We start from the raw sequence: 25,470 nt of genomic DNA on the forward strand, positions 1-25,470 counted from the left end.
AACAATAGAAGTGAAAGCCACACGCATCACACAAACCGTCCAATCAGCAGCAGCGAAAATGTAAGGACATCAAACGAGCATTGGCTGCATCACAGCTCACATCATTTCCATATTAAATAGTATGCAAGATAAAATGCATGAGTATGTGGAAGCTTTCTCGGCTAATTCTGCCCAATACAAGAAAGCGAAATGGGGTGCAGCCAATGTATTTTGAACATTAAATCTAACATGGCAGAGTTTTGAGTTTGTGGCATGAGCAAAGCAACATTTGTGACTATTTATTGCTTTGATGTATTGAGGGAATGGTGCATGTTTTATGGTCTGGTGTGAGGATACAGGTAAAAGACCTACATGTCACAACAGCACTGCTCAATCTAAAATGACTCTAAAGTTCACATAATTTCATCCCCACTCTCTGCCTGTGCAACACAACAACAAAACTGCCTTTTCAAACTTACAAAAGAATTATACCATGGTATCCACAGTTTCCATAAGAATGACTACAGTTATGTGGTAATTTTAGATTAGCCATCACTGTAAAAAAAAAGAGTTCTTGCACTGCTTGAATGAAATCCAAATCCCATGGTATTTTGCCAGACACTGTGGTTACCATGGTAAATATTTCGAATAGATAGTCAATGCTTGTAAAACACAAGAAATTGATACAGAAAATTTTAATTTAAGGTCTTAATAAAATGCAACATTATAAAGGTGAAACTTGGAAACAAAAATAATCAAAAAGTATGTTTTTGATAGGGTAAAACGGTATAATTTATATGGTAAAATGTGACAAAATCTGACAAAAAGTGTGAATATATATATATTTTTAAAATCATATTTGTTTTGAGTTAATTCACCTTTTAAATGTCATAACTATGACTAACAAGCTACACAAGAAATTAAGAACATTTCTAATCGAACTTGTATTTTTTTTGTGCTAACATTACATGCACACATGAATTATCATTTAGAGGGTGATTGTAAGTGCTTTTAAGACTTGTTAAGCTTAACACCAAACAAAACAGATTCACTAACAGAGAGATGCTTCTATCAATCCAGTTGCATGAATAGCAGCTTTTCCACTGTCAGACCGATCGGTTCTAAGAACGATAAGAACCAGTTCCAGTTATACACTCACTTGAGCTTGGTTCGGCACGGCACGATTACAAACCGTGATGCTGGTAAATGAGTGTAGTGACGGTGACTCAGGATTGGTCACTCGTCTGTTGCCTGGCTGCCAGTTTCTCTTTAGCGGGCCAAGCTCGATATGTGAGTGAAATATCTAAACATCCTCCATAACGTGGTCACTATTTACATATCAAATCTCCTGTAAACTCTTGCAACGACTGATGCATTTGTATTCCATTCAAAAGAGGTCCATTATCAGCCTCAGAGTGGAAAAAGAAACCATATCCATACCAAGTGGGCCGGATCGGCACGGAATGGAGCGGTTAAGCAATGAGAACCGTTTGGCCTGACGGTGGAAAAGCGGCTAATGTTGCATTTTTGTCCCAATCTTATTAATTCTCGTGGTCTATAGAAGTATAGGAAGATGCTAGGCAGGCACAGAGAAAAAAAAAGAGAGAGAGAGCGCGAGAGAGATTAATGGGTTGATGGATAAAAGGAAAAGTCTGGCCCCTCACACAGCCCTTGTGTCCACTTATTCAGTGAATGTACTGATCAAAAATGAGTCCAATTGGATCCAATTGTAAAGCTTTGTCAGACTAGACGGCTTTTCATTTGACAAGAACAAGAAATAAGCCTTCGATGGACAATTGTCCAGCTCGTTCAATACTGAACGCCGGTCCTTCACAGCCTAGTCTTCGTTCACGTCAACATCATTTCGGTGTCTACGCTGACTACGTAGACTTTCATTGGCGCAGCACCAAATACAAAGAAATGTATAGGTTTTACAGGTGGAGCGTGTGAAGAGCCAGAGGGCTTCTGGGTAAAGTGACTGTACCTGCATCAACATCATTGGGCCAGCCGCTGGGCTGGGACGCTCCCGGGGCAGGAGAACGTCCCGAATAGAAGACATCGTCCACCGGGCTCTCCATCTCACTGTCATCAATGGATTTACGCTTGTTGGAGCTGAAAGAAAATAGAAAGAAAGATTTCATTTAACGCAAGCTTGCATGCTGTGTAACATCTGAAAATGCAATATCATTTGGTTTAATATCATTTGCATTTCTTTTCTTTTCTTGACTGGTTTTAAAAATGGGAATGTTTTAATTACAAATAATTTTACAATTGAAAAATCTGTCCATTGAAACATTACAGCCCACCCAAAATCATCAGCAACCTAAGATCACTTAGCAGAATGAGACATTAGATGAGCAAAGACAGTATAGAGTTAGACAGCAGAGATGGAAGTGTGGAGTACCTCCGCGGGAGACTGGCATACAACTCCATCTCAGTCCTGCAGCGTTTGAAACATGACGACAAGACGAGAGAAGGGACAGGAGAAGAGAAAGGTAAAGAGACAACAATGACAGCAATCGAGCAGACACAGCTGAGAGCAGCAGAGAAAAGAGACAGAAATATATATATGGACAAAGAGGAAAGCAAGAACGTGTGAGTGCTGCCAACATGCATTAAAGCTACTAAACCAGAGACGGATCGACTTGTAAAGCTGTTTTAAAGCATGCAAGAGTTTATTAGTATAGAGTCAGAAATGAACCAGGGTTTGAGGCAAAAATGCCACCAAAATTCTAAATTTTGCTCTATAATTCTGCAGTTTTTTTTATGCATAACATCTGAAAAAAAATAATATTCTAGCCCTCTAGTTAATTCGAAATATTTATATGAGGGAAAAAAACATCTTTCATTGATAGTAAAAAAAAAAAAAAATATATATTCAGGGAACTAATATTGTTGTAAGAATAGTAGGGGGTCCATGGAAAAAAAATAAAATAAATTAATTCTTAAATAACTCAAATATATGTTAAAATTGAAAGAAATTTACATTACTGTTTCATTTTTCTTTCTAAAGATTGACCAGAAAGCATGACATTAATCAGATGTTTTTTTTTTAAATAAATAATGAAAAAATAAATGTATACATTAAAACACATTAAACATTTTAACTTTTACATTTTAGCATGGTTGTCTCTTGCATGGAACCCCCTTTTATTTGGCAATTGGCACCCAAAAAATTAAAACATCTGGCATAGGAAAGTAAGTGTGTGTGTGTGTGTGTGTGTGTGTGTGTGCGTGTGCGCGCACCTGGTGGATGGCGTGGACGTAATGGAGCGGCGACCCAGGTTGATGTTGTAGTATCCAGGACTGTCAAGGTCGGCCAGAGAGAAGTTGGGTCCGGATGCTGTGGCAACTGGTGCTGAATTAGATGCAGACAGAGAGAAGTCAGATAAATCAATCCCATCATCCATCGCTGTTCTCATGACATGCTTCTCCAGTGACGTGAGTCTATAAAAACCTTGTCAGTGAAGACATTAACAATGTTACAAAAGATTTATATTTCTATTGCTGTTCTTTTGAACTTTCTATTCATCAAAGAATCATGAAAAAATGTCAGTGTTTCCATAAAAATATGAAGCAGCAAAACTGTTTTCAACATTGATAATAATCAGAAAAGTTTCTTGAGCATCAAATCATCATATTTGAAAGATTTCTGAAGGATCATGTGACACTGAAGACTGGAGTAATGATGCTGAAAATTCAGCTTTGATCACAGGAATAAATTACAATTTAACATAAACTAACACAGAACCCTACTTCTGTCTGTAATATATAAGTGTACATTTTATTTTAGTAGCTTTTTGCTGTTTATTAGTATGTTACAGTTGATGTTACAGGTTTTTTTTTTTTTAAGTATTTACAATAATAAACAAAAAAAAAGTTGATATTTAAGAGTGATAGCTGTTGATCAGAAAGCTGCAGCTCATGTGACTTACTCTGTGACACACGGACCAGCTCCGCCACGTTCCACACGCCTGACGTCACGAAGCAGTCCTGGAAACTCAAGTGCCCTGGAGAAAGAGAGAGAGAGAGAAAAGAGAGAGAGAGAGAGAGAGAGAGAGAGAGAGAGAGAGAGAGAGAGAGAGAGAGAGAGAGAGAGAGAGAGAGAGAGAAGAGAGAGAGAGAGAGAGAAAAGAAAGAGAGAGAGAAGAGAGAGAGAGAGAGAGAGAGAGAGAGAGAGAGAGAGAGAGAGAGAGAGACCAGAAATGAAAACACACTACAGCAACAAATATGGGAAAAACCCATATTTACTCATCTGCACCTGTCAAACACACGCACACACAAAATAAACACGGCTCAATTGTCATAAAAAGGCCGAGAGCATATAATTACAGTCATCGGCTGGCACATGTTCTCCATCTCGAAGGAATAACAGGCTACCCTGTACTTATGGTTAAACTCCAACCCAGCGCTCCAATCTCCACTAAAGCTTAATGAGGACACTAAAAATGCTTTATGTCACACTCAAGAGTATGTTTTCAGCTGAAGTGTGTGTGTGTGTGTGTGTGTGTGTGTGTGTGTGTGTGTGTGTGTGTGTGTGTGTGTGTGTGTGTGTGTGTGTGTGTGTGTGTGTGAGACGCTGCATACAAATATACAAACGTATTTGCTTTTGCTGTGCATATGGGATTTCAATATGTACTTTTGTATGTGTGGGCAAAACGGGTGAATGAGCCATGCTTCCACACCCATCTGTAGTGCTGGCTGAGGTCAGCGCGTGTGTGTGTGTGTGTGTGTGTGTGCTGGTTAACCGCAGCGAGGCCAGCGCATGAGCTCAGTGTCGCCCGCGCCACAGCCATGTGGTTCCCATCAGCCAATCACGGAGTGATTTATAAGCGTTTCACCATTCTCCGTCACAGCCGACATAGCAACACTGTACTATAATAAACTCCGATGGAAATCGCTTCAGCGCACTCTCGTGGCGAGAGAAAGACATGGTGTGCATGTGACTTTACTAACGTAAACAAACCGCCGTACAGTATCAATCGCCCCGTATTTGTGCGTCTGTGGAGAGCGGCTCACCCACAGATCCATCTGTTGACTGGCTGGAGAGGAATATACTGACACGATGATTAGCGCAGGGATTTCATCATGCCGATTCAACCAGTGCTAACCAGAGCTTGTCATTTATCAGATTAACTAATCAGACAACATCAGATGAGATTTTAGAAGATTCAAGCAGACTGCTTTCTAAACAATCAGTTTTTTCTATTTATTTTTATTTTGTGCAGAATATTATGTTCAGCAAACAAAGAACCCTCTAGAAGAACCATTTTTTGGGGGTGAATGAATAAAGGGTTAAATGGCGGTGTCATAGAAGAACCATACAGTGAACAGTCTGTAAAAGAACTGTTTTTTAGTGTATAGAACATTTTAACAATCTAAAGAACTACAAAGAACTATAAAATCTGTTTTTATCTGCATTATGGTTCCACGCAGAACCTAATAGAACCACAAAGGTTCTTTCCTTTTCAGAAAGAACCTTTGTGGTTCAATTAGGTTCTACATGGAACCATGCTGTCAATAAAGAACCTATATTTTTCAGAGTGTAGGAATCTTGAGTTAATTTCAATGTTCTTGATGTTTCAGTATAGGTTCTTCTTCAGATTAGCGTTTATAGTTCCAGGAACTTTAAGGCCCAAGTATCTAGATGATTTACTAAAGAATTTCTAGAGAATTAAAAGTTATTTGTGGAGTTTTTAAAGGAATAGCACATCTAAAATCAAAATAAAATCCAGCAGTATTTAATCACCTTATATGTCAGTTTAAAACTTTCTATCTTCTATGGAAAACAAAGTTGAGCAAAAAGATGAACTTTAGCAGAACGTTGACACTAATCTTGTGGAAGTGAGCAATGAGACCCTATCTACCTAACATCTCCTTTTGTGTTCCACAGAAGAAAGTCATGAGTTTGGAAAGACATGAGAACTCCTAAAACTAAAGGTTCTTTATTTCCATTATGGTTCCATGAAGAACCTTTCCGTTGGAGAAAATGTTCTTTGCAGTGGAAAAGATTCTTTAGATTATTAAAATCACTACAAAAATGCACTGTAAAAAAAATCTGAAGTTGAAAAAACTCAAACTTGAGGACTTACTCAACTTATGGGAAATGTGTTGTTTTTTATCAACTTAACAGTTAAAGCTAGTCTGCTATTTCAACCAACATAATATTGTAAGTTCAACAGACTAATGTTTTTTTATTTGTGGATCCAAGTTCAATAAGCTTTTTAAACAAAGCAGAACTTTCTTAGTTTGTCTAACTTGTGTTTCACTTTGTTTAGCAAACTGACAAGATTATAAAGAGTTACTTCAATACAACAAACACTACAACAGAAGAAAAAACAAACAAATTCCGAATAACAAATATTTGCCATCATATAGTTCAATCAACCTATAAAATAGATTTGTCTGACTAAATGGAATTTGCATATTTCTTAAGTGTGGTTCTTTTAAGAGTGTTTCACTTAACGGTTCTAGGGGGAACCAAGAACCCCTTTTTGGTTCTTCCAGGCACCTTTAAGTGAAGTTTTAATTAAATGCAGACTTTAATTTCTGTGTCGTCTGGCATTAGACTGTAAAATCCTTTAGTAACTGCTTTAATAACCTTTAGGAGATGTAGATGTTAAGAGTCTGTGTGTGTGTGCGTGTGTGTAAGATTTTCGTCGTGCTTGACACACCATTGGGCGGAGGCTTGATGTCTGCTTCTCCTTGTTGGTTGGAGTTATCCGATTGTCCAGATTCTGCAAAGCCGACAGAAAGAGAAAGAGAGAGAGAGAAAGGAAGGAGGGAAGAAAGAGAGCCGATTAAACATGGGACGTCTGGGTTCAGTCCAAAGGTGCCAGAATCAATTAGCAGATGTAGAACATTCAGAATATTCTCTGCCAGCACACATTCAATGTAGCGCTGAGGCGACGCAGCTGGAAATGAGACATGCAAAATGTGCTCCGGTTCTGGATCATTTACATGATATTCAGGAAAGTTTTGGACCTTTATACATGAAATCTGATGTTCTGTCTTGTTAGTTGGAATTTGACTTGTCATACACTATCGATCAAAAGTTTGTGGTCGGTGTGAATCTTTGATGTTTCTGAAAGTCGTCTTTTATGTTCACCAAGGCTGCATTTATTTGATCAAAAATACAGCAAAACTGTAATACTGTGAAATATTATAACAATTCAAAATAATTGTTTTCCATGTTAATATATTGTCAAATGTAATTTATTCCTGTGATCAAAGCTGAATTTTCTGCACCATTACTCCAGTCTTCAGTGTCACATGATCCTTCAGAAATCATTCAAATATGATGATTTGATGATCAAGAAACATTTCTAACTATTATCAATGTTGAAAAGAGTTGTGCTGCTTAATATTTTTTGGAAACTGTAATGATTTTTTTTTTTCTCAGGATTCTTTTCTGCATAGAAAGTTCAAAAGAACAGCATTTGCTTGAAATAGAAATCTTTTGTAACGTTATAAATGCCTTTACGTATCGATTTAATGTGTCCCTTTCCTTTAATTATTATTATTTTTTTTAAATCTTTCTGACAGCAAACTTTTGAACAGTAGTGTAGGTTTGTCACATTACAATTACTATTGCTCAAACTTTGGATTGGTTAGTATAGTAAACAAACCTGTAAAGTACTAAACGCCTGCACTACAGACTTGAATAATACCTCAAATCACATGGCTTTCAGAATCAAATTCTGCCTAGGTCAATAAATAATACAATAAATATATAAATGTAATAAATTATATTCTATTATTTTAATATAATAATATCAAAATGAAGTCATAAAACCACAAAACAGTCTTTCGACCATGAAACAAGATCTTTAGCTCGGCAACACAGACCCCAGGTGTGTTAAAAAAACACTTCAGGACTTGGTCAGCCGGGTCTACAGTTGTTGTTTTTTTGTCTTCTAGCGAGTAGAAACACAGCGACACACACTTTAGGCTAGTCCATTTTAGGCTTGAAGTTGCGCTGCTAATCTGAAATATAAATCTGCAAAATACACATCCGAGAGCAGCCTGGTGAAACCCAACTCTGCCGTATAGCTCATAAGATGTAGACAAAGGCTGGTGTGCAGCCATCGAGTTGTTTTGACAATGTCTCCGTAGGCTTTTTATCTTAGAAAGTATAGTGATCTTGGAGAGAGACCAGACCCCTGCGGCTGTTTGAGTTGGCCAAGACTCACTAACCCCTTTTTTCTATATGCACCGTGGTTTTGACTAACTATAGACCCTCAGAAGGATGTCACTTGGTTACTTTGGCCTTTCCATGTCTCTGCTGAGCATTGATACTTATGTCACCTCTTCAGCCAATCACACTTATGTTATTTAAGTGTTTTTAGCATGTTTGCTAGCTGCTAGGGGGGTTCTGGGTGCGCGCTTACTAGCCCATATTCTGGTCTCAATATATGGCTTGAATTTGTTCAAAGTATGAGAAATTGCAGTAGTGGTGTTTAGCCTTAGCATGCACCACTAATTACGTGCATCAACAGAATGTGGTTTAAAAAAACAACACTATACGTTTCGAAGGAAAAAACAAACGCGTCAGCCCCCTCTTTCCTTCTTTTCTCTCTCTCGCACCCCTCGTTCGCTTGCTGCTGTTGTTGTATGGAATCCTGGCAGCCATCTTAGCGCTTGGCAGCCATCTTAGCATTGGCGGTACCAGAGCATTCCAGCTAGCTTACAAAAGCACCCACACACAGACACACACTCCTCTCACAGAGAGAAAAACTCTCATCCAACACACTATACGCTAAAAGGCTCGCAAATGAAGGTTATTTTCAGCTACTTGTGCTAAATGCTAATTGACGGGGGAAAATATCGCTTTTTGTTCGCAGATGCTGATACTGTGAGCTGATACCGTGAGCTGACACGTCAGTAAAGGTGCTTTAGCAGACCCAGTTGGATGTAAAGCTCTTTAATTTACTCATCCAATCTCATTTTAAATGTTATATATTATAAAAATGCTTACAAAAACTACTTTAGTGGTAGCATGATGTACAGTAGTTCAGTCCCCGTCTTTCACCTGAGTCCCCCTAAAAAAACGTAACTCCTAAAAATCTGTACAAATAAATTAAAAAAATGTTTTGTATTACCTATTATAGTTTTTATTCATATTTTGAATTCGTTTTTTATTTTTTTATTTTACATTTTCCACACAAAAAAAATCGAAATGAGAAATGTTGCCTTGCTGACTAGTAGAAATAAAATATGCAAGTATCTTAATATTTAATTTAATTTAAGTGCTATATAAGTGCTGTAATCTGGCAGCCGGTAATGATCACATTTCACTGCGTTCTATAATGTAAATTGGATTCTAATCAGAATCACTGGCTGTGTCTGAAAACGCCCCATACACCCTTAAAAAGGGCACTATTTGAGGGGACAGACATTTGTAGTGGTGTTCCCGAAAAAATAGTGGACCTTATCGAGTGCACTTAGTCTATCCCACAATAATGAGTGTACAACTGATATACACTCAACGCTAAAGAATACCCATAATGCACTGTTTGAAACAGTTTGAGGGTCGTGCCGAATGACTTCCCTCATCTGACCAGATGACACAGTCTCTGAATTCACACGCTCGTTTTCATTCACTCTTTCAATATTAGTGGAGTAATGTAGGGAATAGTGAATGAGGGTATAGAGGGCCATTTTGAACACAGAACTAAATACCAAAACAAAATAATGGCTACCAATGGATTGTGTGAATTCAGAACAGCTATATTCCGAATTGATTGGCGCCCTCTGGTGGTGTGGAAGTATGAGCGCAGCTTAAGGAGACGTCTCGGATGACCTCCAATCCAATTACATGGCACATTAGTGAAGCTCACTATGCAGAACTGGACGCCAGTGAATGAGAGAGGCCGCGCTATTGGGCACAGACAAAGCGTGGATGAGCAGGGGGCCAGATCATCAAAACTCAAACACACAAAGGAGAGACTGTCCATTATTAGAGCACAGACTCCAGCCTATGGAGTCCAATCAACACTGTTATCAGCATGCAACCACACACACACAGACACACACACATGCTACTGCATCCAACAATGTTCATGCTAATCCTTATCTTCCCAGCACACACAGTCAAAGGACCCCTGAACACACCATGCCAAAGATACTGCGCGACACATACACACACAGTGGCAATGGGGTTTTAACATTACAAAAGTGTCTTTACAATGAAAAAGCACTTCTTCAGTAAGTTTAAAATTGAAAACGATTGTTTGACAGGGTATTTAAAACTATTACCATCCCTAAACAGCAAGTGCTGATCATTCACTCACCCATTTCTTACAAGACGACGTCTAATTGATTAATTTAGCATGCACATGTTCATAAATGACTGCGCTTGTGAGAGCAAAGACATATTTGTTATTATATTCACCATTTTGGTTTGTTCTGCCTCTTGTAGAGATAAACTAAATGGGTTTGACCTATAGGATCTTCAAAATGTTTTCGCAAAGGCATCACTTTGTTTCTCAAAGTTTGTGTTAGTGAACTAAACAATCCCCTAACCCTGAATATTCAACTTTGACACATAACTCAACCTGAGCCATCTGTAATGTTACTTTAACCACTCAATAAAACGCAAAACACCAAAGCATCTACGCTAAAAATCTACATGGCATCCTAACTAGCGCTTCCCAACTAAACACTCGTTTATTGAATATTACTTCAAATACTAATAGCAAATATTATTATAAAAAGTACTACCAAATGGTTCAACAATTTGTTTCTGTATGAGGGTTTTATAGTTCAATTTAACTCCTAGCAACAACTCTAAAACAATCTACAACATAAATAAACATGACATCAACTGGAAAGCAAAGTTGTTTTAAACTGAACTCATCTGAACTGATTACATTTCGATGAAAGATTACTAAAATATAAACTTATAATCTGACCCCAAACTTTTGAACACAAAAAGCCAACAAAAAGTACAAAAGCACAAAAAGTAAAATAAGAAAGTAAAAGGGTCAACTTTGACTTAACTTTAAGTGAAATTGGTCCAAATTTATCTTTACCCTAAAGAGAAAACATTAGCTCTGTCTCTTTCTCAGTGTGTGTGTGTTTTACTTGGAGAGACATGTTAGATCCCCTGGATTCAAACGTCAAGGCTTTTGATGACAAATACGTGGAAAATGTATACCGCATGAAAATGTGCAATGCATTTCCCTGAAAAAAACAAAAACCCAATGCACACGCCTCCACACCCTAGGTACACACACACACGCACACACACACACAACGGTGCAGAATGAAGAGGCAGCACAGCTTTTCCAATTGGGTTTTGCTTAAGAGGTTTATCGGTATGTTGCTAAACATTCTGACCTTTTTTTTTAATCCGTAATGCGCTTAAAATGTTCCAAACCCTCCTAATCCCCACGGCGATCCCACACAGATGTTCTCTGAGCTCTTTTATTGGACTTTATTTGAGTATTTGCCCCCCTCCACCGGCACTTATTTATTCATTTCCTATCTTATGAAAGCACACTCCATCCTGTGCCCGCGCCCCCTCAGCCCTGCGTTTCCCAGCAGCCCCTGCAGCGAATGAAATCAGGCAGCTTGTGCTTTTAAAGGGGGTCTATACCTGCTCCGGACCCCCCCGGCCCTGTGCATGCTTCTAGATTAATATGTATGTGAACGCTCACGGGGAGCGGATATGAAATGGGAACGTGTAAAAGTGGCAGGTGTGTTTGGAGTTTGCATGTAAGTGTGTGTGCGAGCATGTATGCGCGTGCATATGCACACGGGTATTACGGTGAAAAACTGGGCATGGATTTGTGTTTCCTCTGGCACACATGTCTGTGAGCACGTATGTGCATTTGTATGCGCTTGGGTGAGTGTGTGAATGTTGTCGATGCAATCGCTGGCCACACATATTGCATATTGAGCATCGTTTGCATGATGGCTGTACATGTATAAGTAAGAGGATAATTTAAAGGGATAGTTCACTCAAAAATGAAAATTTGGTCATTGTTTACTCGCCCTCATGTGATTCAAAACACATTTAACTTGCTTTTGTGGACATTAAAAGGAGATGTTTGGTAGAGCGTTCACGCTGCACTTTTCCACACACTGAAAGTAGATGTGGTAAGATGCCATTAAAAGGCTTTTACTCTATATGAAGTCTTTTGAAACCTAATTTTTGACATACAGTATGAGACATATGAACTCTTTTTATGGTGCTTTAATGTATAGTGCTTTTGGTCACCATCCAATTCTGTTGAAAAAAAAAAAAAAAAAAGATATAATCTGTTTCCTGAATGACTTCATGTTTTCCATATTTCTTAAAGTTTTTATTTTTATCTGTAGTATATAAAGAAGAAAAAAACTCCCTCAGTGTTGCAGATTAAACCATTTAAAGCACTATTATTTTAGTATTATTTGTATGTTATTGTATTTATTACTATATTGAATTACCTTTTATTTTTATTTTTTATTTTAAATAAATTATTATGACTAGAAAATTATTTATATAAACCAAGTATTTTCCAAATATTATAAGTTATTAGTATACGGTACAACAATTTAAACTAGTATAAAATGTTTATTCATTCATACATGAAAATATTTATTTTCATTTTAGTTTTAGTAATATTTGTGCTTCTGTCATTTTTATTAGTTTTGATTTCTTTTTATATTCCCATTCAGCCTTAAATTATTTTTTTATTTCAGTTTTTAGTTTTAGCATAGTACTTCAACTTATTTTATTTCACTTAGTTGCAATGCAACATTTCTCAACATTTTTCATTCAAATGGTTCAGCTAATATTTATATTATAATATATTTCAGCTTTATTTCAAATTTTTTTTTTTTTTTTTTTTTTAAGTTTTAGTTGTATTTAGCAACAACAAGACTGTTTTGGAACATCATAAGGGTAAGTGAATGACGACAGTGTTTTCATTTTCGGGTGAGCTGTTCCTTTAAGGCCCTTGCGCACGTTCTGTTTACGGACACACAAATGTAGATTCGCTACGTTTCTGTTTACGCATGTGTGTGTGTGTGTGTGTTTGTCTGGTCTGGGTCATGCCAAAGAGGAGCAGGTGTGTAGGGATCTGCCCTGCATCGCCCGCTGCCCATCTGTGTGCCCGTCTGTGCCCGCTCCGTGCCAACTACACACCCGGCGCACAGAAAGACGGTGAGAACCAGAGCGGGGAGGGGGAATAGAGACGTTCACAACAGCAGCTTTAACGCAAAAGAAGCCTGGACACACGGTATGGCTGAGAACTGAAAAACTGGAAATGGAAAAAAAAAAAAAAGGAGAAAAAAGAGAGAGAAAAACAGAGCAAGAGAAAGTTGGCGTGCCGCCCATCTCTTTCATGTTCTGTCCTCTTCTCGTCTGATTAGAGAGATGTAACCAAGCAGCTGGCACAGATAGACACAGTCTGCCGCTCTCAGAGGATAACGGCCAACATCTAATCTATACATTTACTATGTACACACATCAAAGACACACACACACACACACACACACACACACCTTATCGTAATCTAATCCATTTACTACCCATGCAGAACTGAGCCTAAAGGAGAGCGATAACACACACACACACACACACACACACACGGACGCATCTCTCCGTGGGTGTTTTGCACGCTGTGATTTCAGTGCCGTCGCCCCAATTTAGCATTTAAAACTTCCATCTGTATTTACATCGATGCAAACACTGCCACTTATAAATGCAGCACACATCAGCGTGTGCGAATGCAACGGCTGGGGTGCAAATAGTATCACAGTGGTGATTGTGATGAAATCTGAGTGTGGAGGGGTGCAGTAACTCTCAGCGGCCACCAGGGAGCGAAGGACACAGGAAAAAAGGGTTTGCTGACCTCAGGAAGGTAAATGCTGGCCTGAAATAAACGTATTTTTATTTAGAGTAAAACATGTGGTCACACTGAAACGACCTGCCGGTGAGGTAGGGAAAAAGATGACGTGCTACACCTCAGAGAGAATTTAAACAACTTTCTATAATGTTTGCTTTCTTTTGAACTCCAAAGATACACTACAGTTGGGGTCGGTAATACTTTTATGAAAGAAGTCTCTTATGCTCACCAAGAGTGCATTTATTTGATCAAAATACAGTAAAAACAGTGAAATTGTGCAATATTATTACAATTTAAAATACCTGTTTTCTATGTTAATATATTTTTAAAATGTAATTTATTCCTGTGATCAAAGCTGAATTTTCCAAAAAAAAAAAAAAAAAAACAATCTGTTTTAACCGGTACCATGCAGTATGTATTATTCTTTAATGCAGGCTTTAATATTAATATAACAGATTATTTCTAAACAACTCAAATGTGACACTGTTAAATGGTCACTAAATTATCTGAAATATCTGAAAATATAAATATAATTGTGTTTAAAAAAACAGCACACCTGTACTCAACAAACACATGACTTGAGATTAAATTCACATCTGTTATGCTGTGAATTATGCATGAAAGTTGTATACTTAGCGTTAGGGGTTTGATTCTTGCCTTAGCAGCACACACCACTAATAAATGATAATTTTCTAAGTATGTCTGTGCTGTTTGGAAGACTGTTTTCATGTGAGAGATTCATAATCACAGAAAAACGGTTTCAGAAACTACAAATCAGGCGCAACGTGAAATAATGGGGTTCTGGGATGATTGTTTACAGGCTGAAGTATGTGAAGTATGCTAACAAGTCAGCTTGTATATCAGAGTATAAAAGATATGAGGATGATATGAGCGTGTGTGCGTGGATCATGTGAGGCCAGTTTCGCCAAAAAGAGAGATTGAAACCGAGAGAGGGAGAGACAGACAGGGAGAGAGACGTGGCTGAGCTGTGGGAACGTCGGACCTTGCCAAGAAAGTGGAGCAGGGGGAGTGTAGAAGGAAGAGCGAAAGAGAGACGTGTTGGCTGAGATCAGAGAGAGTTGGTCTGTTCTTGTATGATGGAGTGAACGCAACAGAGCGAGAGCGGGGCTACGACCACAATATAACACACGCCATCACACCCTGACCTTATGTGTGCGTGTCTTCAATTCTTTCTCTATGGCTAAACGCAGGGGATTGTGGGATTGAAAGCAGAGTGAAGCAAGCAGCGAGAGCATCCAAAGAGCAAACACTGAGGTGTAGGCAAAGACGTTGTCATATATACTATGTATAGTATATATAATGTGTGTGTGCATAACAAATATAATATTATTAGGGCTGTCGATTTAACAGATTAATGTAAACAGTCCACTGCAAACAGCCTTGTAATTCACTTCTATCTTTTTGAACTTCATGAATGATTATTTTATAGTAGGTTCTAGCGATGTGTGTGTAAGGCATGGAAGCAAGCAGAGTACGGCTGTTTCTAAAGCACGCAGCGCCATCTGCTGTTAAAAACTAAGCTCAGAATCAATTCGAGAGAGAATCGCGGTGCATTCGGAAAATCTCAGAATCGATCCAGAATCATTTCTCGATTCATGATGCATCGATTTATTGTCCCAGCCCTAAACGAGCAACGAGCGAAATGTCACACGAGTAATGTTTTTGTTCCGAATAGCAAGAGTGCAAATGTGATACTGATATAAGTAGTGTTATATTTTAGACACAATATTGCCTGTTTTTGCTCAATTTAGCCAACAAAAATATAAAGCCAAAGAACTGTCGTGCGTCTCTGAGCAACACACAGCGGTGTTTCGTTTCTGAATGAATCCGCATTTTGAGTGAATCAAGCAATGATTCAATGGCTCATTCCTAATGAGGGCCATTCCATTTACTTCATTTCTGAATGAATCAGCCGTTTGAACGAATCGAATGAATGATTCAATGACTTGCTCTCTGAGACATTTACCGCCACCTACTGGCAGTTTTAGTTTCTTATTTAGAATATCATTTCATTAAAACATTTATTTCATATTTCCATACGAATAAAAAGCCTATTAAAAGTATAGTTCACCAAAAAATGAAAATTCTGTCATCATTTACTCACCCCTCATGGCCACTGAAGCCTAAAAGTTTATGTACAATAAATTCTGTTGAATCAAAAAGAAGAAAAAAGAAATGTCTAAAGCTATGTTTTGTAATGTCTATGTGATGTTTTTCTCATTTAACACAATAATACCTTTAAATTATATTTTGGGGGTAATTTCTCATCCAAATCTGATGTGCTATTAATTTGATTAAGTAGTGTGTACACACACACTCACTCACATACATATACATTTACATACACATATTTGTTTTAATGATTGTTATATATTTATAAATTAAAATGATATAAATGAATGTGAAAGTATCCAGTTCACATGACCTTCCATAACGGCCACATTCAGACGACAGACATTCCCACCTTAGAAATCTACCGACATCATGAAATTACAGATGTCTTGTGTTAAAAAATGCAAGTGAAATGTCATTTAGAAAAAAGAAAAAGAAATCATTATGAAGAGTGCTTTAGAAAAGCGATAAACAAGCAGTAAATCACACTCCAAACACACATTAAGAAACACACATTGTAGTTGGTCGATTCACATGTCAATCAGACGCTCTCTTCCCGTGTAAATGGACGCTTTTTGACCAGAATAAGATGTAAAGTGGACCAGGCTTAATGCCGAGACTACTCTACTCTCTCTTTGTTTCAGGACGTCCATCTGGTTTTCATGTGAGGTCTTCCCTCTTCACGACACCATTACACAATGCACACACTATAAAGTACCATTCACACACCATTTCTCTGAAATGTATTCCAGCATCTCAATAACAAACCGGCCCAAAAGAGAGCAACAACACAACCGAAACCCAGTGCAGGGCCAGTCTCGCTTCTGTTACACAACTGCGCAATCAAAACCATGAAATCCAGAGCAAAAACACTCCAGCAGCTGAAAACCCTCGCTGGATTTATTTGGGCTGGTAAACGCACAGATAATCACTCCAAACTGAGTGGAGGTGTTTTACAAGCGCTGTAAAACTACACACAAACACATAAAGGACCGGCTGTTAAAGAGCGCATGTGCTTATTTCAGCTAATGAGCGTCTGAATGGCAGAAAGAGACAGAGAGAGAGATAGTGTGAGAGAGAGAGGAGCGTGGGATACGGTCGGCTGTAGCATGAAGGAATAGTTAAACTACAGTCACCCTATTAGACTAGTTGTTAGCTGCACTACAAGCTACTGTACTGAAACAAGTAGCTCACTACATTAAAGGCATTTAAAGTGCAAACTCTCTTTTGAAATATATTTCTGAGCATGTTTTAAATTCAGAATTCGTGTTTGGGGTACACAATCAGATTGCTTTTTTCAAGTAACTAGTAAAGTATTGCATCCTTTGTTTGACTGACAGCTCTCCTGTCCCCACGTTGAGAGAAATCTTAAGTTCAGAGGCGTTGTGTGCGTGGTGTATTCCACGAAATTAATGAAAACAGTGAATTGCAAAATCTGAATTTTACGCAAACCTTCAATAATTAAGTATGTTAAATAATAAAAATGTACTTTATGCATTTAATCTCACTTTATTAACCAATGTCTTTGCTGCGGACCTTCAATGATCCAATTCAATCGTACGAATAAGCAAAAATGACACAAAAAAAATCACGTGTATTGAACTTTCTGCTCATTTCCTATTCTTCTGCGATCCAGAATGGCAGCACAGCTGAAATGTTTGTGCTCTCTAATGTACAGGTGTGAATTAGCATTTCCTTTAGCCTGAGGCTTATTCATTTCACTTCTGATGTTAAAGGGCCTTTACATAAGGGCCATGACTAAAAGTAAAACAATTAGTCACTTTTTTAGGGAGTAACGCAATATTGTAAAGCATTTCCCCTACACTGTTCAGAAGTGTATTTTTCTGATAATGGAGATCTCATTTAGCGTGCAAATCGGAATAAATTTACACTATTGCTAACTAACAAAACTAATTTACTAATAGTGTTGTTATAGGCTAGTTATAAAATTATAAATTATAAAATATATAGTATAAAATGAATAACTAATAAAAATATTTAAAAAAAAATATTAGATGAAAAACATTGAAATTAAAATTAGAAATGTTGACAACTAACTGAAATAAAAGTACTACAATTACTGAAAATTACTGAAAAATATACAAATAAAATAAAAATGCTCACAATAAAAATTACTAAAACATACAAAAAATTAAAAATAGAAGCTAATTCTTAATATTAATAAATATTATAATCATATATAAATAATACTAAAATAACACTGCTTTCAATTAGTTAATCTACAGTTTTTTCATATACTAATTCTAAAATTAAGATGACAATTACAGAAATAAAAGCATTTTCTGAAGCTGAAATAAAATAACACAAAGTAAAAACAAAGACTTAAACATAAAACAACAAATAGTTATTTTTGAAATCATCTGCAGCCTTTAAGTCTCTGTGAGATGAGACATCCCACCTGCAGATGGCGCTATAGTGAGTCAACTTATGATGAAATGAGGAAGCAACAGAGTGTGTGAAAGAAACTCACCAGTTCATATGTCCGAGCATTATCTCATGATCTGATAGGGCGGACAAATAAACACGTCTAGACTCTCTATTTTCTTTAAAAGCCTCGAGTGACAGCCAGGCCCGCACACACACACTTCCTTGTGTTACATTTCCCCCTATCCTACACACATTACTGATACACAGCACCATGAGAAAAACACACGACCCAACAGCAGACGGACCTCTTCATGTCCCGCATGTAGGAATGTGAGAACGGGATATTTCTCTCAGTCAATCTGTGAGGAGAAACTCCACCTGAAACTAAAATTAACCCTATTTACTTAAGTGTAAAACGTGTTGCATTTAATAATAAAATAACCCAAATCATGTTTTAATCTAAAAATACTTCACACTATGGAAATAAAATGGGTTGTGAATGAGAAGAAAGAAAAAAAAAAGTTTTTGTTCCCACAAGTGTCTTTAAGGTCATTTAAGGAGATCTGCGCGTTTAAGCTTTTAGCGGCTCACCATCGATCCCACGCTCAAGCTAATAGATTTCCATCATCTATCAATCCACTCATAAACCTGAACTAGCGTGATCTAATCCGGTCTCTGTCGGTGCAGAGTTAAGCCTGTATCTCATCTGTCTCTGGGCCTGTTGGAGCAGATAAGACGTTAATGCTCTCAGCTCGTTCATCAGGACGCCACCTCCACGATAAGAGAATATTAAATCAGATCCTGTGTCAGGAGGTCATGCGTCAAACTCATCCCGGTCATAAACACCAGGTTAAATCTCTCCGTCTGTCTCGCAGGAATGAGGAACGCTGGCAGTGCGTGCGCTCGCTGAGAGGAAACAGAATCCCACAGGAGGAAACACCTCAGACCAGACCCAGAAGATCCATCACGGTCGTCCTCCCAAACACCTCGGCTCATCTTGCTAAAAATGCTCTTGTACATTTAATGATAGTGGGCAGGGACTAGGGGAAAAAACGAATTGCGATTGATCTGATAAAAATTGCAACTGATTTATAAAGTGACTTAGAAAAAAGCTCAAGGTTTATGTGCTTGTTTGTTGGGCTACACATTTGGGCCAATTTTTTGTGAATATATATCAATATGATAATGATAATAATAATAATTATAATTATTACTAAAGAATATTAAACAAAATAAAAAAATATAGATATTGTAAGTATTCACTGTAAAATAAGTCTATTTAAGAAAATGATTATAAATATTATTACTACTACAAAATAAAAATTAAAAGAAATATGAATATTGTAATATTTCATTGTAAAATATAGTATTTAAAAAAAATACCAATATAATAATAATTTTACAGTAAAACTGTAAAAATTACAATGCTAATATTTATCGTAATTTCTTCATTTTCAAACATTAAACAATCTTTTTTTTTTTGGTGAAAGACTGCAGGGAGCTCTTCAAGCTTCATTATTGTTGACAAAAGCAGATCGTTTCATTAAATCCCAGTCTTCGTGATTTGATAATCGCACTAAGCCATATCACGATTTTCGGATTTGTTTCAATTAATCGTGCAGCACTAATAGGGATTGCAGCCGTCAATATCCATATCTGACAAAAAAAGTATTGAATAAGCACCTTATAGATGTCCATATGATTTGTGCGCTATATTCTGATAGCTTTACACTAAGAAAAAGACTGAATTCAAGTCATTATTCAGTGAAAATCTAGTCTTAAGACGAAGTCACCATTCGCTTTCATCGTGTGATAAAGGGCACATATTTAAGGGCTTATTGTGTTCTACATATAAAACAAATCATGCAAATCATTGCACTCATATTCATAAAATCATTATGAGCGACATGAAGATTCAAACAGAATTTTTATTTTTTAGATGAACTGTCCCTTTAAGAATCTCAGCCTGATGAGAATTCAGTCTCAAATATTTCAGGCTCAAATAAACACTGAATCTCAGCGAAAAGCGAATGTGCATATTAACACACCTCAAGCAATTCTTTTAGATTAACTTGGTACAAAAGCACTTGGTGTTTTTCAGCGCCTGGGCAGAGGAGAGTTGCAGGAGAGTCTGAGGAACTTTGGGAGCATGTCGACAGTGTGGAGAGAGACAGATAGAGAGATAGAGAGAGAGTGTGTATGAGAGATAGAGAGAGAGAGAGAGAGAGAGCTGAGGTATATGTTGAGACGAGGGTCTGCATCTGTTTGGCTCTCGCTCCATCAGAGTCTAGTGTTTCACACTACGCCTCTGGGATCTGCCATTCCAGCCAACGCTTTATGAAAAACAGCTTTGGAAAGAGATAGAGAGAGAGAGAGAGAGAGAGAGAGAGAGAGAGAGAGAGAGAGAGAGAGAGAGAGAGAGAGATGGGAGGACAAGGGGGTGAGACTAAAACAGGAAAAGCAGAGGAGGTGTGAGGGAAAGTGATGGAGAAAAAGAGAAATAGGTGGAGGGAAGCGACAGAAACAGAAAAGCGGATGAAAATGCGGGGAGACGTGCATGTGTGCGAGCAGAGATCTGAATGAATGAAATTAAACAAGACTGACAAGCCATAAAAACTCAGGAGCTACACCGTTCATTATAGGCCCACGTGGAATATGCCGGATTTTCACCCATTTACTGCACTAATTTTGAGGGAAAAGCGATGGGAATTTTCTCTGGGCTGCAATTTTGCGGAATTGAATTTTGGAACGGAGCCAAATGTGCTACACAATTATTGCGAGCTGAAATTATGATCCAATTAGCCAAAATATTTAAGAAATAGCATTGTTCACATGATAAAAGTATCTTCTGATGAGAATAAAACACTAGCTTGTCTGCTGACCAAAACTTCATAATGTAAAAGTGTTAGGAAGTAACTAAGTAACTTAAGTTATTTATTTTCCAATAGTACTAGACCAGCGCAATTAATCTTTTGAGAAAAAACATCTTCCCAAGCTTTAACGGCTCCCTGTGGTTTTGCACCAAAATAAAACAAAAGTGAAGAAATTATGAAAGCCATAAATTAGTATTGGGTTGCACCTTATTTTAAGATGTCCTTGTTACAATGTAACTACACATTTAAGCACTGAGTAATATTAATTAACAACCTTTACTTATTATATAATTAGGTTTTATTAGGGTTAGTTGCATGTAATTATGCATCATTTACTAAGTACATGTAACAAGGACAATGTAAAATTAAGTGTTACCAAGGATTGTAATTTCTATTAGATATGATTATTTCTTATACTCCATTTTCATTTTACACTAAGATGTTAAAATAGCAATTTCTTATTTTGTTTCATATTATTATTAAGCAGTAATATTATTAATAGTGATCGAGCTATTTATTTTTATGAAGTTTAATCAGAAACGGAGAATGTTTCATTAGAAATGCCATGATGAAAAGCAGAGTTTCCATGTTGTGATAGTAAAAGTCGGAGAGTATCGCGCGGGAGGGACACACACTGGAGAAGGGGACACGGACACTGAGCAAATGGACTGGAAAAATCCGATTGCAAAGGTTGGAAATGCACTTAGTTCATGATTCACTTCTGGCTTCCCACCCTGTTCCTCCCTCTCTGCTCTCCTCTAGTTCCCTGTTTTTTTATGCCTCTTTTTTCTTTCTCTCAACTATGTCTCTTGGTTGAACAGAGGTCTATTAATATGAAAAGCAAAACATGAAACGTCAAACCAGGCAGAGAACATCACCATAGGTAGGAGAAAAATTAAAACAAATGATGAAGAAAAACAAAATTGCAAAGACAAACGATAGTTTGGAAAATGAACCGATTCGCGTTTGTTTCACCCTTTTTTCTATAACGCAACATCAATGACAAGTAAAAATCTCATAATTTTTCTCCAGAGAAACCTTTTTTTTCTTTTTTAGAAATCGATTACATAAATCTTTTGAGATCTATCATAAGTTCCTGGACTGAGGTTGATAAATGATGATGCTTAATGCAAGTCAGCCAAAAGTCATGTATCATTGGTGAATTCACTGACACTACCCACAATTCTTCAATGAGATCCAGATAATTCATATTTATACTATAGTCAATGACTTGTATTCATGAGTTTTACATTGTACCATCGTTAAATACGTCAACGGAAATGCTTCAAGAAATGAGCATTTAATTGCCTGATTACATCGATTTTTACCTTATTTATACAATTTAGTTGTTTATCGCTTCAAATCAAAGTTTGCAATGTTGAGATTCATCTCAGAGCTGGTTGGTTGCAAACTTTTTTTTCCAATGCAAACGGAATTAAAATGTGCTTTTTTTTTTTTTTTAAATGCAAAAAGACAGACAAAAAAATTATAGTGCACAATATAAATATATAAAATAAATAAATAAATAAATAATAACTTTGTCAGATTAAGAAATGCATAAATATGTGCACTTTAAAATATAGACACAGATATAGATATAAATAGACACAGACAGATTAAAAATGTAATAAAATGTACAAATATATATATATATGATGTAAATATTGTTAATAAAAATTAACATTGCTAAGTTGAATAAATTCTGCAAAACATTTTGTTTATTGTTAGTTCATGGTACCTAAAGCATTAATTCATGTTATAACTTGTATAATTGTATGTATTAGAAGCATTGATAAAGCCTTTTCAGTGTCAGTGTCTTCGAGATTGCAGTCTTGCAGCGTGAGGTCCTGCTCTTGAACTAAACCCAAACTCATCTCCAGGTTGCGTGAGCACTGAGTTGATGTAAGCAAAACCACTATCTGTCTCCATCACTCGCTCCTAATCTCTGCACTGACCGCCCTGACATCCCTCTGACCGAGTCAGCGGCCCCTGCCGCTCACGTCTCCTCCTCCTCATCCTCTTCTTACTAAACTAATCCCTGAAGCTTTACATCTTAAAACTCCCAGAGCTGCAATACATGAGACGCCAAAGAAATTAAAATGCTTCTTGAGTGTACAAGCTGAATCAAATGACATGATGTCTCCTCTAAACACTCTGGAATACGTTCTTCTCTGCTAATATCCCACCCTCTTTCTGCACCAGTCAGATCGCTCTCTTTCGCTCGCTGCCCTTGTCCAACATCGGTGCTAGCTGGAACGCTTCGTTATGTGAGATTTACAGGCTGTGGTTTCTGGCCAGGTGGACCAGCGGGCCGCAGGAACACAAACTGGCTGTAGTGGGGCGAGCAGAAACCGGCCAACCTCACTCAAATAAAGTCACATCAAATCATCTCTAATGGAGAAAAGAGCTGACTGCTGGACAAGAACACGCCAACACACTCTCACTGCATAATCATAATGCATTTCACACACACACATACACAACTGTGTATAACATTGATAAGAAATTTTCTTGAAATCATCATATTAGAATGATTTCTGAAGGATCATGTGACACTGAAGACTGGAGTAATGATGCTGAAAATACAGCTTTGCCGTCACAGGAATAAATTACATTTTACAATAAATTCAATAGTCAACATTTGAAGTGGATCAAAAACTTTAATCAAAGTTATACATGAATTTTGAACAATACCCATTCTTGCCTTAGGACAATCCACTTCAAATGTTGACTACTGTATATTCAAATAGAAATAGTTTTTCAAAATTATAAGATTTCACAATATTACTAGCCTGGAAATCCAGACCTAAATCTAAAAGATTAAGGGTCTGGCATCGACTAATGAAAATCGCCCAGCTCGAGGGGCGGCACCAAGCATGCATTTGAAAATCTCACTGCACGCAATTGAATAACACTACGACCAATCACAACAATAAGCCTCATATGCTTAGCTACCAGCGGAGCTAACTGTAGATTAGACTCTTACCGTATCCGGTCGGCAAAACAGCAAAAAGCCCTTCTTGCAAAGGAACGATTCGAGCGGCGTCTTCTGTTCCTCTTTTAGGGAAAAAGCCAAGTCTAACTCGTTCATTGTGGCGGCCAAAGCCGTTTCAAACAACTGGTGTTCATCCATAGCCATCTTGCAATGTTTACTAATGACTTCGACTGTTTACCCTCTGTTTACCTCGCCTCTGGCCCGCCTATATCAGATAACCTGATGTGATTGGTGCAGCTCGGATACAAGGGCATATTTAATGAGCATCATTACTCGACGCCAGAGTAACTCGCTGAGCAAATTCAACTTGTGCTCTCGCGAGAACTCTGGATTTCCAGGGTACAATATTACTGCATTTTTGATCATATAAATGCAGTATAATTTGAGCATAAGAAACTTCTTTCAAAAACATTAAAAAGAATCTTACCAACCCCAGACTTTTGAACTGTAGTGTATTAGACAGAAAGACAGAACAACAGACAGACAGAACGACAAGACAGACAGAATGACAGACAGAATGACAGACAGACAGATAGACAGACAGAACAACAGACAGAATAACAGACAGATAGATGGAACGATAGACAGACAGACAGACAGATAGAACGACAGACAGATAGATAGACAGACAGACAGACAGATAGACAGACAGACAGACAGACAGACAGACAGACAGACAAATAGACAGACAGAACGACAGACATACAGAACGACAGACAGACAGACAGAACGATAGACAGACAGACAGACAGAACGACAGACAGACAGAACGATAGATAGATAGATAGATAGATAGATAGATAGATAGATAGATAGATAGATAGATAGATAGATAGATAGATAGATAGATAGATAGATAGATAGATAGATAGAGTTTGCATTTGTTTCTGAGCACAAGCAGTGCTGGAGTCAAACCAAAGCCCTTAAGTTAAATCCACTGGGTTATGTAAGGTAAAGCTCTAAATCTCCCAATGCCTGATGTTATATATTACTGTAATTGCAAATGAAAAAAATCCCAGAGGAGGGAGGAGAGGGAGGAGTAGGAGGAGGGGGGGGGGGGGACGAGGAGGAGGGAGGAGGAAGACGGAGGAGGAGGAGGAGGGGGTCCAGAGAAAGAGTGGGAAATGAAGATAGACACACTCGGCTAATGCAACAGGTTTGGTGATGACCTACTTTTAGCCCACAGACAAGTCTTCAACAGGAGGAAGAAAGTAAGAGGAAGAATTATTTACGCATCCTCATGTTGATCCAAACCACGTTTAACAG

At 37.6% G+C, this 25,470-nt stretch overlaps 1 protein-coding gene across 47 annotated transcripts in view; it reads right to left on the bottom strand.

The window, feature by feature from the left end:
• The window catches only part of nfixb (nuclear factor I/Xb), a 174,522-nt gene that overhangs the window by 26,451 nt on the left and 122,601 nt on the right, over positions 1–25,470 (bottom strand). For 24 of the 47 annotated variants that reach the window (XM_079869972.1, XM_079869967.1, XM_079869951.1 and 21 more), the window contains 5 exons: positions 6,654–6,716; positions 3,915–3,989; positions 3,226–3,337; positions 2,384–2,419; positions 1,964–2,091 (listed from right to left, as the gene is read on the bottom strand). In XM_079869972.1, the coding sequence (XP_079726098.1) occupies positions 1,964–2,091; positions 2,384–2,419; positions 3,226–3,337; positions 3,915–3,989; positions 6,654–6,716 (414 nt within the window). The remainder of the gene's footprint in view (positions 1–1,963; positions 2,092–2,383; positions 2,420–3,225; positions 3,338–3,914; positions 3,990–6,653; positions 6,717–25,470) is intronic. The other 23 variants (XM_079869971.1, XM_079869953.1, XM_079869969.1 and 20 more) reach the window with 1 other exon arrangement.

The sequence above is a fragment of the Squalius cephalus genome (assembly GCF_949319135.1).
Source record: "Squalius cephalus genome assembly, chromosome: 1".
NCBI lineage: Eukaryota > Metazoa > Chordata > Actinopteri > Cypriniformes > Leuciscidae > Squalius > Squalius cephalus.